The sequence below is a fragment of the Aedes albopictus genome, chromosome 2, assembly GCF_035046485.1.
Source record: "Aedes albopictus strain Foshan chromosome 2, AalbF5, whole genome shotgun sequence".
Classification (NCBI taxonomy): Eukaryota; Metazoa; Arthropoda; class Insecta; order Diptera; family Culicidae; genus Aedes; species Aedes albopictus.
In genome coordinates, this window is record NC_085137.1 from 172,103,069 (window position 1) to 172,120,553 (window position 17,485).

The window sequence follows — 17,485 nt, forward strand, 5'->3', positions numbered from 1 at the left end:
AGAATATGGTATATGAAAAACTTGTGCGACTAGACCAGTTCTGCAAGAAAGTCACGGAAAAATCGTTATTTTTTGAATATTTAAGGTAAATGTCACGGACTACCTTTGAAAAATGCCAAATGATATTCACCGTGAATATCATTTGCATTTTTCGAAGGTAGTCCGTGACATTTACCTTAAATATTCGAAAAATATCGTTTTTCCCGTGACTTTCTTGCAGAACTGGTCTAGCCGCACAAGTTTTTCATATACCATATTCTCAGGTTCAGCTTCCAAAATGAGCTGTAGGTGATTGAATTTAGATATGACGAAATGAATTTTTTAGCACTGATGGGAAGTGACTAGAGTGAGACGTCTGTTTGTCTGTGGTGCAAAGATCAAGACTGAAGCCTTTTGACGGACGAACGTGGTGATTGAAAGGAAGAAGCAGCATTTCAACAAGCACCTAAGTCAGTAATAAATTTTGAAAACGACGTTAAATCAATGGTGTAGCATTGATTATACGTCGTTTTCAAAATTCTAGCGTAACATTTGAAAAGGGCCTATCTGCAAAACGTAAACATTGAGAACATCGCATGAGAAGATTACCTCCCAGATTAGTTATTCCTATTTAAAAACGAAATACTTTTTTAGGTGTTTTATTCCATCTATTGACACATATGGGAATCTACTTCATGGTTCTGTGCATTATTTGCATCATACTATAGCAAAAATTCCATAAATAATGTATTTTTAACATGAACGGCAGATAGGCCCTTTTACAATCTAAAAATCAGTTAGGCCCTTTTATCGACGGCAATTTCAGTTAGGCCCTTTTATTTTTTTCTTATTTTTAGCTAATTTTAATTATTCTGGATTATTATTATCGATAATTCAAGGAAAGTTAAAGAGCTACTCAAAATTTTTGGAAAACATGAAAAATAACCCAAATTTACAAAAGGGCCTATCTGATTTGAAGGAAAAATTTCAGTTAGGCCCTTTTATTTTTTCTTAATTTTAGCTAATTTGAAATATTTTGGATTTATTTTCATCTATAGTTCAAGGAAAGTTAAAGAACTACTAAAAATTATTGGAAAATATGAAAAATAATCAAAATTTACAAAAGGGCCTATCTGATTTGAAAGGTAATTTTCAGTTAGGCCCTTTTGAATGCAGTTAGGCCCTAAAAGATTATTCAATTTCAGATAGGCCCTTTTAAAATTTATTTAAAATACGGGTAAAATAGCTCTTTTCTCATTGATTAAGGTGTTATGGGATAGCTTAGGTAGATATTGATAGGAATAGTGAAAAATCGGGTTTGTTTACATTTTGCAGATAGGCCCTTTTCAAATGTTACGCTAGAATTTGTTACTGAAGTGACCTTGGTATACTGTAGATACGGGACCCCAAGTAAGCGGAGGAAACGTCAGTGCAGAGTGCAGCAGAACGGAAATAATTCAACTCCTACGATGAGGGATGTTGAGGAAGTTGCTATTTACCAGCTCAAAGCCGAGAAACCAGCTGACAAGGATAATATCGCAGCTAAATGCTAAAAGCATCAAGTTTGTTCTAAGAAAAGTTGGCCACCTTCCAGCACCGGTTCATAGTCAGGATCTGGGAAACCGAATTGCGACCGGAGGAGGGAAAAGATGGGGTAGTCTTATCCGTTCACAAGGAATATGACCAATAGGAATGTACAAATTTCCGAGTGAAGAACCATTTTGAATGCCGCCATTCGCATAACAGTCCCATCGGTCCCATCTTTGCTGGGTTTCCTATTCATATGGGACTGTTTTGCGAGTGGGGGCAGTATAAGTGCTATCCTGTAGTATGGACGTATGGACCTCACAGAGCTATGGAAAATCATGTGCCCTGTTCCCCGGGAACCTGACCAGACCAAGGTAACCTACACACATACTTGGTAGTACATCAGTCGTAACGATCATGACATGACATTGTGTGTTTTGATTTTGTCGAGGGACTTTTCAACCGTCCCTATCGCAACGATCATGTTTCCGTGGTGATGATTTCAATTGCTATTTTTTTTTTATTAAAGTGATACGTTTGTTTCTCTGTGACTGTTAGTTTTTGAACTCTAAAATTTAATAACCACTGCATGGTATTATCTCCTTCTCTTTCACACTTACGAAAATTTTGTAAACAACAAGGCCAAGAAACTTCAAAATCGCATACAAAATCAAAACAATGCAGTGCCCTATAAGTTTACTTACCCTTGTGATGAGCAACCATTTGGTGCCAAATTTTCGAGTTCTTTTCTAGATTTATTTATTCAGTTGAGAACCACACACAAATTTATTCATTATTACACATTACGCATTTAGTTCGTGGCTTTAAATAATTCTCCACTTCACATTTCCCACAAAGTACTTGCAAAAAGTTCGATAAAACAAAATTCAAACGCGGCGTGAAATCCGTTTCCGCTTCGGCTTACGAGTTTTTTGTTTAATTGTTTAAAGTTTTGCCTTGTTTGGTTCTCAAGTCCGACAACTTCGACAAACTGGGTGGTGGCGGTAATATACACGGAAATGCTAATCAACCCAAATTTAAGATCTTATTTTGACCCAATACGGTCTTCCGTAACTCAAAAATGCGTGACAATGATAGTGGTGAGTAAATGAGTTGTTTTCGTTCACTCAGCGAAAAAATCAAATAACGAAATTCATAAAAATATCGCTTATTATCTTATTCATAAAAATATCGCTTATTATCTTATTAGAGTTATTATGCTTTTGGTCGAAATACGAAGTGACCGAACGTGCGAAAATTGATTTATAACCTACTTAGAAATGTCGCAACTCAATTTGGATTAGTGCATATTGTTGCTCTTAATTAGCTTAATGATGCGCAACAGGAAAAATAGATTCAAATTTACTTCGCAGCTGCAACTTCGCATGTGCTTCTAGCGACGACTTCGATTTGGTGGTGCGACGATAATATCGCCATATAAGGCAATCTTGCGTTCATCACCCTTCTCTCTCAAGCAGTCACAAAGTATAGCAATTTTTTGTTTAATATTTTCATAGGGAAACGTTTCCGTATGAAAACAAACCTATCCTCCTCGGGAGCGAAACAGAGAAAGGTGATCAAACATCAGATAGCCTTATTTTCAAAAATGTCAAATATTTTCACACCACCTATTGATCTGTCATCCGAGCTGTCATCGACAGCTGTTTTGGTCTGATAAAGTTCATTGATCAAGTTTGTTTATGTTTTAGAATTTGCACTTAGAACTTTCTCTGGTGATTAAATATTCCATTACATATCAAGCCTGTCTATGACGCAAAATAGTCTCACACACTGAATGACGGCTAGGTAATGATTAGCATAGAAATGTTTTGCAATTTACCATGGCAAAACGTGATCATAGACACACAAACGCTTCTTGTGTGCATTTTAGTTGATCTCAACTCAACCGGTTCTGTAGCCGAGTGGTAGCGTGCGGGCCTGGTGATCTCAAGGTTCTAGATTCGAACCCGATTGCCAACAGAAACTTTTTTTTAATTGAAAATCTGGTCCATGGTAGAATTGAAAACATTAATCTGTTAATTAAAACGAAACTCAGTCTGCACAAATTTAGTGGTGTTGTGTATTTAAATTGACCCCAAGCATCCGTGCCTAATTTTCGCGCAGGAATCTAAACAGGTGGAATCTCCGCAATAAATGTGGATTTTTCCGGTTAGCAAAAGAAATGTCATTCCCTTTATTGCCGGGGACTAGCTAGTTTTATATAATTTTGTTTCTCCGTGTATGTTGTTAACATCGATTTTACCGAATATAGCTGAGACACACACACCCAAGGCACACGGAATACCTTCTTTTGCAATATCTGTCAAAATTTGATTTTTTCTTCATTTTCTTCGCTTTCACCATTCGTTCGTTTATTTTGATTACCTTTCGTCATAATGCTCCTTCCGTGGCCTGGCCAATCGTTTACGATCAGTCAAGACAAGACGGATTAGTGTTCTTTCTTTGCCTGTGCGCGAACGACGATCTGAACCAAACAATAATCTATTTTTAGGTAAATTTGTGTACCGTTTGGCTAAGTTCTAAAAATAGTTAACATTTTCCATGGACCGGCATTTAAAGCATTCAATTCTCACCTATATTTTACTGTCTGATTAATTGCTCAGGTAACTATAGAAGATTGATTAACATTAGGCGCTAACTAGTTGTCCGTATTCATGTTCAACAACATAAATTTTTTTGGCTGCAAATTGCAGACAAGACTTGTCACAATCACTTAGTGATTTATGCTTCTTTTAGATAGTATAATGAAGTCGACAACGCAAACATTTTAATACATTTAATGTGAAAGGCTCTCGCGTTTTGTAAAATTGGAATTTCTTGATGACCTTTCAGTTATGGTTCAATCTACCTTTGAGAATTAAGGTATTTCATTTGTATGAACTACTTAAACATAATGCTAATGGTGTATGTATTTATATGTAGTTTCGATTCGGTTCCAAATCGAAGACATTGTATTCATGCATGTGTTATTTCGTCGCTGCACAATACGCACCGCCGCTGCCCGTCGAGCGCTGTTATGAAATGCGGTTTTATTTTCGTTTCAGACACCACAGCCAGACACTTTCGGCGCCTCGCTCACTAGAGCAGATCGATCATTCAGCTGCCGGTCGTTCACCAGGTTAGTCGGTTGCGCGAGAGGAAACCCCAAAGCATCTATCTAGGTACCTACCTTTCACTGCTAGGAAGGTAGTTTTGCGCTTCAACTGTGAGTTATTGAAAAGGATGAAGAAACTTTTCCACAAAAAGGGAAGCCTGATTCTAAAGGAGAAACCGTTCGCTTGTGTGCTGCAATCACGCTATCGCGCAGAACGTTGCGACAAGTGTTTCAAACCGTAAGTAGCGTTCTCTTTAACATTTCTTGTAGGTATGTAAAGTACAGAATTGTTAACAAATCCGCTAGGAATAAACTGCATTAAAAATAATTTGAAATAACTACTGGACAACTAGTAATCTGAATTTTTAATTGTTAGTGTGCAGTGAAAATCTGTTATCTTTTTGGGTGGGGGTTTTCAAAGCCAGTTTCGTACATCAAAGTGATTCTTAAGCCGGTGAGAACTGGATGCAGCAACATCAAGCAAGTTCAACCTACGATATTCCATATAAATAGTATATCTAACATATCTAAAGTACAATAACACTACAAAGAAGGTTTGAAATGGTGAAATGATTTAAATTCATTTAAATGCAATCTTATAATTGGGGCGTGACTGACTAGGTAGGGTGGGGCGGGGCAAGATGGGTCAGTGCCATTTTCGGGCGCATTACTCATGTTTTGATTATGTTAATAATTTTGTTAGATGACCAGCATGAATATACAAAAGTTTGGGGCATTGATTGAAAAATTATTCACTCTCATTGGAAATGAAAAATAAAATGGTTTTCAGCCATTTTTCTTATGCGTTACATCCCATATAATCTCCATATAAACGGCCGCGGGGCAAGATGGGTCACCTTCAATTTTTGGATTGGATTTTCAATATTTTTGGAGCATTCAAAAGTTATTTATTTTTTATTACAAGACTATCTCATAACTGACTTTAATCAAGCGGAATGAACGCTTAAAATTATAACATAAAATTATGATAATTTTTTAGTGAAAACATCGATTTTCAAGTCGCCTGAGGACCACTCGAATCGTAAAGTTTTTTATATTCCAAATAAATTTATAAAATGTTTACTAGTAGCTCTTGTTTACTCAGTATGGATATGGAGCATATATGAATGCGGAACAAATCTTATATTTTGACGTTTTTCGTTGAGAAAATGTGAATTACCTAAAAGGTGACCCATCTTGCCCCGCCCTTTTTTCACGGCGCAAAATCGATCACTTTTTAAAACTGCTTGTTTAACATCATATTTTGTGTTTAATGATCTTTTTATCCATTTTTAGCATAGCTAACTAGTGTATTGAAGAGTAGCGGACGAATAAAAAACAAAAGAATTTGTATTTGCAAAGTTATGGTGATGCATCCTTAGGTGACCCATCTTGCCCCGCCCCACCCTACATATTTAGAAGACGCTCTGGTACATGTAACTTTTAGTAAAATAAATTGGAAATCATATTTTATCCATTATTTGGTATGGCAAAATTTAAAATATTGAAAATAAGACGTTTTTCTAAAAAATAAGGTGAAAAAATACATTTTGGAGAATTTTACCTAGAGTTGCTACATCGACAGGTTGGCCGGTTTAAAAACAACAAAGCCGCTGGAGCAGATCAACTACCAAGCGAGCTTCTAAAACACGGTGGAGAAGCACTACACTGGGTCATTACCAAGATTTGGGAGGAGGAAGTGTTACCGGAGGAGTGGATGGAAGGTTTCGTGTGTCCCATCTACAAAAAGGGCGACAAGTTGGATTGCGGGAACTACCGCGTGATCACATTACTGAGCGCTGCCTACAAGATACTCTCTCAAATTTTATGCCGCCGTCTATCACCGATTGCAAGAGAGTTCGTCCCACGAACTTCGTGGGGCAATATCAGGCTGGATTCATGGGTGAACGCGCTACAACGGACCAGATTCGCCATCCGGCAGGTGTTGCAGAAATGCCGCGAATACAACGAACCCACACATCACTTGTTCATCGATTTCAAATCGGCGTATGATACAATCGATCGAGAACAGCTATGGCAGATTATGCACGAATACGGATTCCCGGATAAACTGATACGATTGGTCAAGGCGACGATGGATCGAGTGATGTGCGTAGTTCGAGTATCAGGGACACTCTCGAGTCCCTTCAAATCTCGCAGAGGGTTACGGCAAGGTGATGGTCTTTCGTGCTTGCTGTTCAACATTGCGTTAGAGGGTGTAATAAGGAAAGCGGGGATTAACACGAGTGGTACGATTTTCACGAAGTCCGTTCAGCTGCTTGGTTTCGCTGATGATATTGATATTATTGCTCGTAAATTTGAGACGATGGCGGAAACGTACATCTCACTAAAGACTGAAGCCAGGCGAATGGGATTAGTCATTAATGTGTCGAAGACAAAGTACCTACATGATGGCAAAGGGCTCCAGGGAAGGATCACCGCGCCCACCACCCCGAATTTATATCGACGGTGATGAAATCGAGGCGGTTGAAGAATTCGTGTACTTGGGCTCACTGATGACCGCCGACAACGACACCAGCAGAGAAATTCAGAGGCCACAATACGCAGGAAATCGTGCTTATATTGGACTCCACAGAACTCTACAATCGAATAAAGTTCGCCGTAACACGAAGTTAACTATCTACACAACGCTAATTACACCGGTCGTCCTGTATGGGCACGAAACATGGACCCTACGCGCAGAGGACCAACGAGCCCTTGGAGTTTTCGAACGGAAGATGTTGCGTACCATCTACGGCGGAATGCAGATGGAAGACGGGACGTAGAGGAGGCGACTGGAGCACGAGCTGCATTAGCTGCTGAGAGAACCAACAATCGTCCATACCGCGAAAATCGGGAGGCTACGGTGGGCGGGTCACGTCATCAGGATGTCGGGTAGCAAGCCGACTAAAATGGTTCTCGAGAGTCATCGGACTGGTACAAGAAGACGTGGAGCGCAGCGAGCTAGGTGGGTCGACCAAGTGGAGGACGATCTGCGGACCCTACGTAAAGTGCGGAACTGGAGACAGACAGCCATGGACCGAGTGGAATGGAGACGGCTACCGTGAGGTCGCCATTCACCGCTCATTTAACGGCATTTTCGTAAAGTATATGACATTAAAAATCAATGTTTGCGAATATTGCACTTTAATTTACGTTAACAACTCAACAATGATGTTGTTATTATAGAAAAAGTATAAAACGATTGTAAAATATGTTTACAGCCGAAAAAATAAAAATTCAAATGTGTAATCTCTTGGTTCCTATTACCGTTCATGCATCCATTCACCGCTCATAATGGATCCATTCACCGCTCACTGGATTATTTTTTCATGGAATCACAGAAACTATTCATTTATAAAAACACAATAACTTTTATTTACCAATGTATTGATGATTCATGACGTTCAGTACATCCTGTTTTGTCAAAATTGAATCTTTAACGGGTTTTACCTGTTGGATATTTTTTCCGCTGTTTGCCCTGAACAGTTCCCATGTTGTCCTGCAGCGCAGTGTGAGAAATATTTTTTGAGAACGTGATTTCAGGTAGGTACGCTTATCGAAGTAAAAAAATGAAAGGTGAGTTTAGAAATAATTTGTTGATTAGATTCTTCCAACATTCAAAAAATAAGAGTTTTGGAAACAAATATCTAATGCTGAATCCCAGAATGAATAGTAATTTATGTAACGAGTTGCAAAAAGTTGATTTTTTCAGCACGATCAATACGAAGAGTACTGAAAAAATCGAGTTTTGGAACGAGTTCCATACAACATTTTATGCAATTATTTTTCATTATGCAAGTGTGTTTTATATAACCCTCGTATAAAGTTGTATAGAAAGAGACATTTATGCGAATAGTTTGAACATTAAATATGACAAAAACTTCTACTGTTATTCAATTTACAAAATTAAGCTATGGATATTCCATATACTGACATGAACTGAAATGAATCATTTATAACTAAATCTATGCTCGAAATTTTCGGTATAATCTATTTTTTCAAAATTTGAATGTTTAGTTCTGATCACCCCCCATAGTGGAACAGAAAACCGAATTGATAGATCTCAATCCCGGATATAAGCCTGTACAGGACAAAAAACTGAAATCAAAGTTGCGATATCTCAGCAGAGAATTTTAACCAATTTGGGAATACCATCAGAATCTAGAGAAATTGTATAGACACCATAAATCTTTTCATATGGTTTTTCTTACGAAGATATAAGATCGATTCAACAAAATTGCATGACCTTTGCTTCTCAAACATTCGTGATATTCGCTGTCATGCCATTTAAAAACTTTTGACTTGTTGGAGATATTTGCATAAATTTGCGACTTTCAAAATATTTTGTAGTTTTGAAAAGTTTCTTAAAACAGAAACTACTTTAAAGCTGCAAAAGATAACGTTTGACAGAAGCTTCGATGGAAATTAGTTTAAGAGAAATGAAAAATGGTTTAAAAGTAAATTACAACTGCCATACAGATAGGCATCGGCGAAATTCGCGACTGAAATCAGACAAATCCACGAAAACCGCGACTAAATTTCAAGCATCCCCGAAATCCGCGTCGTGGCACATAAATCCGCGACAAATCCGCGAGAATCGCGATTTTCGCGAAAACCGCGAAATTCGCGACTGTTGTAACAGCCCTGAAATGTTATGCCACCGTCTATCACCGATTGCAAGAGAGTTCGTCCCACGAACTTCGTGGGGCAATATCAGGCTGGATTCATGGGTGAACGCGCTACAACGGACCAGATTCGCCATCCGGCAGGTGTTGCAGAAATGCCGCGAATACAACGAACCCACACATCACTTCGTCCCCTTAATGCTAGAACTAGGTAACTGGTTTTGCGAAATCACGAGCAATTTGTTTATATCTGAACGTTCACCACAATAAACAAAAGTTTGTCGATTGAAACTACAAAAACACATAATGATTCTTCTTTTAAAACCCACAAAGTGTTTATTTTATAGCAGGATTAGTTTTACCAGCCATTTTTACCCGTACTTCCCAAAACGAGTTACCTAGTTCTAGCATTAAGGGGACGACTTGTTCATCGATTTCAAATCGGCGTATGATACAATCGATCGAGAACAGCTATGGCAGATTATGCACGAATACGGATTCCCGGATAAACTGATACGAATGATCAAGGCGACGATGGATCGAGTGATGTGCGTAGTTCGAGTATCAGGGACACTCTCGAGTCCCTTCAAATCTCGCAGAGGGTTACGGCAAGGTGATGCCCTTTCGTGCTTGCTGTTCAACATTGCTTTAGAGAGTGTAATTAGGAGAGCGGGGATAAACACGAGTGGAACGAATTTCACGAAGTCCGTTCAGCTGCTTGGTTTCGCTGATGATATTGATATTATTGCTCGTAAATTTGAGACGATGGCGGAAACGTACATCTCACTAAAGAGTGAAGCCAGGCGAATGGGATTAGTCATTAATGTGTCGAAGACAAAGTACCTACATGATGGCAAAGGGCTCCAGGGAAGGATCACCGCGCCCACCACCCCGAATTTATATCGACGGTGATGAAATCGAAGCGGTTGAAGAATTCGTGTACTTGGGCTCACTGGTGACCTCCGACAACGACACCAGCAGAGAAATTCAGAGGCCACAATACGCAGGAAATCGTGCTTATATTGGACTCCACAGAACTCTACAATCGAATAAAGTTCGCCGTAACACGAAGTTAACTATCTACAAAACGCTAATTAGACCTGTCGTCCTCTATGGGCACGAAACATGGACCCTATGCGCAGAGGACCAACGAGTCCTTGGAGTTTTCGAAAGGAAGATGTTGCGTACCATCTACGGCGGAGTGCAGATGGAAGACGGGACGTAGAGGAGGCGACTGGAGCACGAGCTGCTGAGAGAACCAACAATCGTCCATACCGCGAAAATCGGGAGGCTACGGTGGGCGGGTCACGTCATCAGGATGTCGGGTAGCAAGCCGACTAAAATGGTTCTCGAGAGTCATCGGACCGGTACAAGAAGACGTGGAGCGCAGCGAGCTAGGTGGGTCGACCAAGTGGAGGACGATCTGCGGACCCTACGCAAAGTGCGGAACTGGAGACAGACAGCCATGGACCGAGTGGAATGGAGACGGTTACTATGTACAGCAGAGACCACCCCGGCCTTAGCCTGATCGGTAAGGTAAGTATGAAGCTCGCGAAACGGTTTGGTCTGGTAAACGCAAAGCCATCGAAAATGGATCCTGGCTAGTTTCAACACTCAATACCTGAGTCTCATCGGTGGTCTGCTGTATGTAGCGTCTCCATCCGGCTTGAAACTCAAGCTGTTCTACGCAGATGGACTTGCACGAGCCCAAGATATTGAGGTACTTGCAAGTCGACCAGTATAGGACATGGATACTTGGAGACACAGCTGACGGCAGTTGTATGCGCGGATGCCGATTCAGTCGGCAACCTTCGGAACAGAAAGTCCAATTCCGCTTTCTTGTTGAGCCTCGGAAGTGGTATCATTCTTTACGATATAGCGATACCTACAAAAATTATCATTGAGTAAAAAAAAGCTCCCAAGTCTCAGTAAACAACAGTCTTATAACTGACGAACGCTTTATAGAACAACTACATCAATTGGGTTGTTTAGGGGCGATTTCTTCACCCTGGCGTAAGCGTTAAGCCAGGTTTAACTGTATGGGTAAGCCTGGCTTACCGGTTAACCCTCTACTTCCCATGGTTGCTCTAGAGCACCATCGATTTTCGGCGAACTCGAGACAAACGGAATCAGATGAATATGATGCAATAGTTTTTAGAATATGATTGTAATCCCATTAGGTAAACCCAACTCCCAACTACTTGTTTCAATAGTGGAACTATTGATAAATAATCAAAATACTATTGATTTACAACTAATTTTTTTTTGTTGATTTCGAAAATTTTTACCAATTTGCAATAACTTTTGTTCAAGTACTTTTTTCGGAAACGCATTCTTGGCATAGAAATAGTCGTTCAAAGTCGTGGGAAGGAAAGGGTTAAGCCGAGGTGAAGAAATCGGCCCTTAGGGTCGATTTCTTCACCTCGGCTTAACCGGTAAGCCAGGCTTACCCATATAGTTAAGCCTGGTTTAACGCTTAAACCAGGGTGAAGAAATCGGCCATTAGTGAATAAAATATTGCTATTTTGTGTAGCCTAATCGAAAGAGCTCATTTTTCCGAGTATAACGTCATTTTATTGGATTCCAATACCTTTGTTTTGATGATTAAATTAACAAAACAGTTTTAATTTTCGTGGATAGAATGACAGTTCAATCGATAAAGTGACAATTCGACCCGAGCAAAAAAACTTCCCCATCCAAACTTTAAATAAATTTTAAAAATAGTTCCCGGACTCCAAAAATCATGAAATTTTGGATTTCATGACTAATTTTTGGGCGGAGAATCCGATTACGAAATAATCTGGATACCCCTATAGAACTCAATTGTATTCAAAGACAGAGTTATTCTAAGTTGCCCGGCAGTAGTCTGATTAGTATGTAATAATTCGAATATTTATAGAAAATTCTATGCAAATTTGAAAAAAAAAATGGGTATCCCTGTTTTAAAAGATTTGGTGGTACAATATTCTCATTTCAGAATGCATCTAATGTTTGATCTATTGCCTTTGAAAACATGTTATGTTAGCACCCATCTGTAACCATTATTTACCATAATCCTTATGCTCTCTAAAATATTTCAAAGACGTTCTTAAGGTTAAAAGAATGTTCATTCCCAGGGGAAAAGTGCTGAAATGCTCCAACTGTCTGTACGTGCGCTACTGTAATCGTTTCTGCCAAAAGGAAGCATGGCCCGACCACCAGGACGAATGCGCAAAGCTGAAAGCCATCGGAACCACTCGCACGGTACCGGATGCGGCTCTGATGATGGCTCGCATAATACGCAAGCTGCAGAAGGGTGGCGACTTCCAGAAGGGTTACTACACGGCCAAGTACTACCGGCGCTTCTATGATCTGATGACGCGTGAGTAGTCCATTCTTCATTTTCCATCGCACTGTAACGTTTCATATGATCTTCTTATATTTATATCTTTTTATTTCCCCATTCATCGATGTCATTTTCATCGTTAAGCACATTCCGACATGTTACTTTACAAACGTGATCGTCCATCGTTTCTGACCCGTAGAAGACAATGCGTTAGAATGAATAATTGAATTGTGTCTGTCGTGGTTGCTATTTTTGTGGAATCGTATATGCTATGCTCCCCCCAGTGAAAGATGTCTGACGTGCACGCACCTAATGTTTAGCGATACATGCAAGTGGATCTCGTAAAGATCGATCCTGACGTAAGAGATTGCCCTGCAGGTTGTGTTTGTTTTATTCGTTGTTTTTTTTTCTTTTTGGTTTTTGAAGCGTGCAGTAAAAAGGTGTGTTCAATCGAGACAGAAAGAGGAGCGGGTGACGAAACAAGCGTATTCTATTTTTATCTATTAGTGTCTAACGTGGATAAATTTATCGCTTACGTGTTTGCGTCTTCCTCAATTGATTTGTTACGTATTCTTTCTATTTCTCTGAGTGTTCATAATACTTTGTTTTCCGTATTGGATTCTAAATTTGCATAACATGCTAGATGTACAACAAGAAACACAAAAACGCATTCACATTTTCAAGCAGAATGAGAGGTCATAACAACTGTCCCTTAATGTGCTTGTAGCGATTAGTTCGTCAACCCCAATGAAATGTATTAATTTATTGTTTTTTTTTTCAATTATGTGTTTCACCTAATTACACCAGATGAGGATGATATCAAGAAGGATCCGCAACGCATGGAACACTTCCAATCGTTACTTGTGGTGTTACAATCTCTTGTGGAAGAAGCAGCCATGCCAAGCAATGTCGAGCTGTTGCAGATATACGGAAAGGTATGTTAATTGCAGTCATTACACTACAGCAGGTATTCTTGTCGCTCATTGTTGCCTTAGCGAAACGTTCATTAGTGTCTTCCCAATGAAAATTGAGCAATAGGGAATGCTTCAAGCATATTATAATAGCTGAACATATTCTTTGTTTAATTAACGTTTTCATGCAATGCCTTATTATAGACATTGTTCTATAGAAGAGTCATACAGGGGATAGACAAAATGATCGGGACAGGCAAAATTTTCCCTTCTCAAAAAAAATTCAAATAGCTGTAACTATTCGAAAAGTGCATCAAGTATTCTCAAATTTTCACTAAGTAAGTTGATCAACTTTTTGTGTATCAGTGGACAAAATTTGAAAAGATCGGACTATAGCTTTTTCTCAACCAGCTGCGATGCGGCCATGTTTTTGAAGTCATCATCTGTTTCAGGTCAAACATTTGATTTAGGCGTAGTTTACGAATGATATTTTTTCTTTAACAAAAAAGTTCTTTGCATCCCCAATTGCGGCCTAATTTGAACACGTTTTTATTTATTGTAACATATTTCAGCTAAGAGAATTAGATTTTTTCATGATTCTCCTAGTATTTTCGAAAATGTTCTTTTTTGTTGTGGAAAATATTACGCGCTTTTCAAGAGTTGGTCCAGAAAAGTGTACTGTTTACAAACTTTTGCTGTCAAAATGGGGTTCAACGCACAATGGGGGTCAGAGATGTTGGCTCGCTTTTTTACTGTGGGGTAGTATTCGGATGACAAGTGGCTGCTTTTTCTCTTGTTAATAATTTCAAGTTGAGTCAAAAGTTTTTCAGAGCTCATTATGTAAGTCATAAATGGTAAAAATTTCGTGTCATTCGGTTCATTGAATTCGGAGATATAACAGCTCAAAGTTGGCTATCGGATAATTCTACCTTTTTCTAAAATGCTTATAGCTTCCTGCAGAATAGCCCGATCTTTTCCTAATTTTGTCCACTGATACACAACTAGTTGATCAACTTACAGTGAAAATTTGAGAACATTTGATGCACTTTTCGAAAAGTTACAGCTAAATGGACATTTTTTGAAAAGTGATAATTTTGCCTGTCCCGATCATTTTGTCTATCCCCTGTATATGACTTTTAGCTAATTTGTGTTTTTTTTTATATCGGGTAGCGAGCCGCTTAGGCAGTGTCCGGTATTTTGGGCACTTTTCGCTATACATCAGTCAATTCCAAACCAGATGAATTGAAATTTTGTACACTACACGTATCTCTCCGCGATCCAAAATTGTGTCAATTGGTTTGGAATAGGCTGAGTTATAGCAGAAAAGTACCCAAAAACCGTTAACACACTTGCAAACAAACAAACGAAAAGCTAAAATAAGTAATTATCAACATTATTCCCTTTTCAAATCCAGATGTGCATCAACAGCTTCAACATCTTGGACGACGAGATGAACAGCATCGGCACCGGAATGTATATTGGGACGTCCATCATCGATCACAGCTGCCGCCCGAACGCGCTGGCCACCTTCGATGGGAGCACCATCCACGTACGTCTGCTCGAGGACTACCATGGCAGTGAGGTGGATTTTTCGAAAATTTTCATTTCCTACATCGACCTGATGAATACGACGGAGGAGCGGAAGACTCGCCTTCGCACGCAGTACTACTTCGAGTGCAACTGCGAACGGTGCCGAGACGAACAGGAGCTGTGGCTGATGAATGCCGGAGCCTGTCCGAACGTGGACTGCGACGAACCGATACCGATGCTGGATCGGAAGGTGGATAAATGTCCCCGCTGTGACACTGCCATCAAACATTCCGCGAGGGAAGAGTACCGAGAGGTTACGGACTTTACTTTGGCTCAGCTGGCCAAGATGAAGGATATTACTTGTAAGAGCTTTTCATCATGCGAATTTGAATAATAATTTAGCTAAACCCGAACTCCTCAATTTTCAGACATGGACATATGCCAGCTCTGTTTGAAGAAACACGAAAACATTCTACACTACTACAACGTATGGTACCTAAAGGTGTTGGATCTGGCTTTCGAAAGTGCGATCAACATGCAGAAGTGGGAAGACGCCATCGGGTATGGCCTTCGGCTGAAAGACGGTTTCAGGAAGTACAACGGTTCGTTCCATCCGCTGTACGGACTGCTTTTGCTAAAGATTGGTAAAATTCAACTGCTCACGAAGCACATTGTGGAAGCGCTGCAAAATATTAACGACAGCGAGAAGATTTTGCGGGTGACGCATGGCGAAGAGCATGATCTGTACAAGAGTCAGTTAATCCCGCTTCTATGCCAAGCGGCGGGCGAGTATGATATGTTGAATAAGTGAAGAATGTTGCTTGGAAAGAAATAAAAAATGTTGATTTTTACGAATTGTTGGTTGTATTATTTATGTCTGTTCTTGAGGTAAATTTGAGAAGATATGAAAAAACCTATTAATCCATTTACGCCCAGCGATCTATTTATAAATCAGATGCCTCGAACGCCCAGTGATCTATTTATAGATCAAAATCTTTTGCGATAACCGTGGAGAAATGAGTCATGTTGGAAGACTCAGGGTGGCCACTCAGAGCGGCAAATAAAATTCCCGAGTTTTTCCCGGTTTTCCCGGTAGCTTTTTGAAAATTTTCCCGATTCTGGAGCATGATACACAGTGAAAATTAAACGTAACCTACTAAGAAAAATTTAAGAGATTTAATATTGAATATTTTCAATTCATTGGATTTGACATAGTATTCATATGTGGAGCGGACCTAATGTGATGGTTAGAACACTTGACTATCACGCCGAGGACCTGGGATCGAATCCCACTCCCGACAAACTCGCAAAATGTTAGTTCTTCCTTCAGAAGGAAAGTAAAGGGTGGTTCCCGAGATGAACTAGCCTAGTGCTGAAAATCTCGTTAATACAGATAAAAAAATAGTAGGTATTCATATGACCCTTAAAATGAGTTTATGACTAAATTAGTAAATTACTAAATATTTAGCTAACTCATGTGTTGTTTGAACTGTTTGTCTCGTATATAATGATGGGAATTGAAGTTACAGCAACTTCATTGAAGATTCGTTAAATTCGTAGATGACAAACTAGTACAAATTATGCAGTTATTAATGACAACAAAAATAAAGAGGATAATCCTGGGGGGTCGAAATTCCTAGAGAAACCACTATGAATATAGGATTTGTTGTACGAATCTAATAATAGGTGGAGATCTTAATATTATTCCAAAAGTCTCTTTTGGAAAATTCCAAAAATACTTGGTAAGTTCGTTTGGGAACTAATAGGTAATAACAGAATGCCCAGAAGAAAAAGCATCCGAGATTCCTGGTGGAATATCTGGAAAGATTACTCGTGAAAGAATTTTTGAAACAATTTAAAATAGGGAAATCTTCTGACGAAATCCGTTTAGTATTTTTGATGATCGTTCTCAAGTTATTTCAATGGAAAACCACCCAGGTAACCACTAAGCATTTAAACAAGCCGTATTTCAGCATTATATCTTCATTCCACCTGCTTTCTGCTCTATCATAGCAGTTCAACTGCTAATCTGTACTAAATTAGCAACTGAACTGCTACTGAAAATGTGACAGCTGTTGCGTAGCATTTCAAATGCACGATCTTTTGGGGTCTTCTAGCATAAAAATACTGCCCAGCACATTCAAAATTGCATGAATTACCTCTTTTGGAAGCGCAAAGTGAAGAAAAGAGAAATGGGAGAGACATAGAAAAGACGGCGAGATAAGAAGTATGGAATTATACACATATTTTCGTTTTCATTTTCGATAGTCTGAGAGATAAGCATTAAATCAGCCGTATATTGGGCCAAAACCTGCATTTAAGCAGCACTTATGGCGCATATACGACTTATTTCCATTTTTTGACCTGCTGTAAAGGCGCATTTCAACTGCTTACTGGTTACCTGGGCAGTGGCGAACTTATGGTACTGTAAATGGCTATTGCACAAGGTCAGGTAGGTTTTTTAGGCAGA

At 39.3% G+C, this 17,485-nt stretch overlaps 1 protein-coding gene across 2 annotated transcripts; it reads left to right on the top strand.

Moving 5' to 3' along the window:
- Positions 1-3,894: 3,894 nt before the first annotated feature.
- On the top strand, positions 3,895-15,870 carry LOC109404439 (histone-lysine N-methyltransferase SMYD3). Of its 2 annotated transcripts, none has more exons than XM_019677331.3 (6): positions 3,895-4,018; positions 4,572-4,859; positions 12,366-12,610; positions 13,382-13,509; positions 14,900-15,377; positions 15,444-15,870. In XM_019677331.3, exons 2-6 carry the CDS (start codon positions 4,750-4,752, stop codon positions 15,824-15,826), a joined length of 1,344 nt encoding a protein of 447 aa, XP_019532876.3. In that variant the 5' UTR covers positions 3,895-4,018; positions 4,572-4,749; the 3' UTR covers positions 15,827-15,870. The 2 variants fall into 2 exon arrangements, with proteins under 2 accessions (XP_019532876.3, XP_019532870.3); XM_019677325.3 differs by having other exon boundaries at positions 3,927-4,130.
- Positions 15,871-17,485: the final 1,615 nt, after the last annotated feature.

Excerpts from the sequence above, each read along its gene's own strand:
- LOC109404439 (XM_019677331.3), top strand. The coding sequence starts at position 4,750 with ATGAAGAAACTTTTCCACAAAAAGGGAAGCCTGATTCTAAAGGAGAAA. Across the intron at positions 4,860-12,365 it reads TGCGACAAGTGTTTCAAACC|GGGAAAAGTGCTGAAATGCT; the intron begins GTAAGTAGCGTT and ends GTTCATTCCCAG. Across the intron at positions 13,510-14,899 it reads TGTTGCAGATATACGGAAAG|ATGTGCATCAACAGCTTCAA; the intron begins GTATGTTAATTG and ends TTTCAAATCCAG.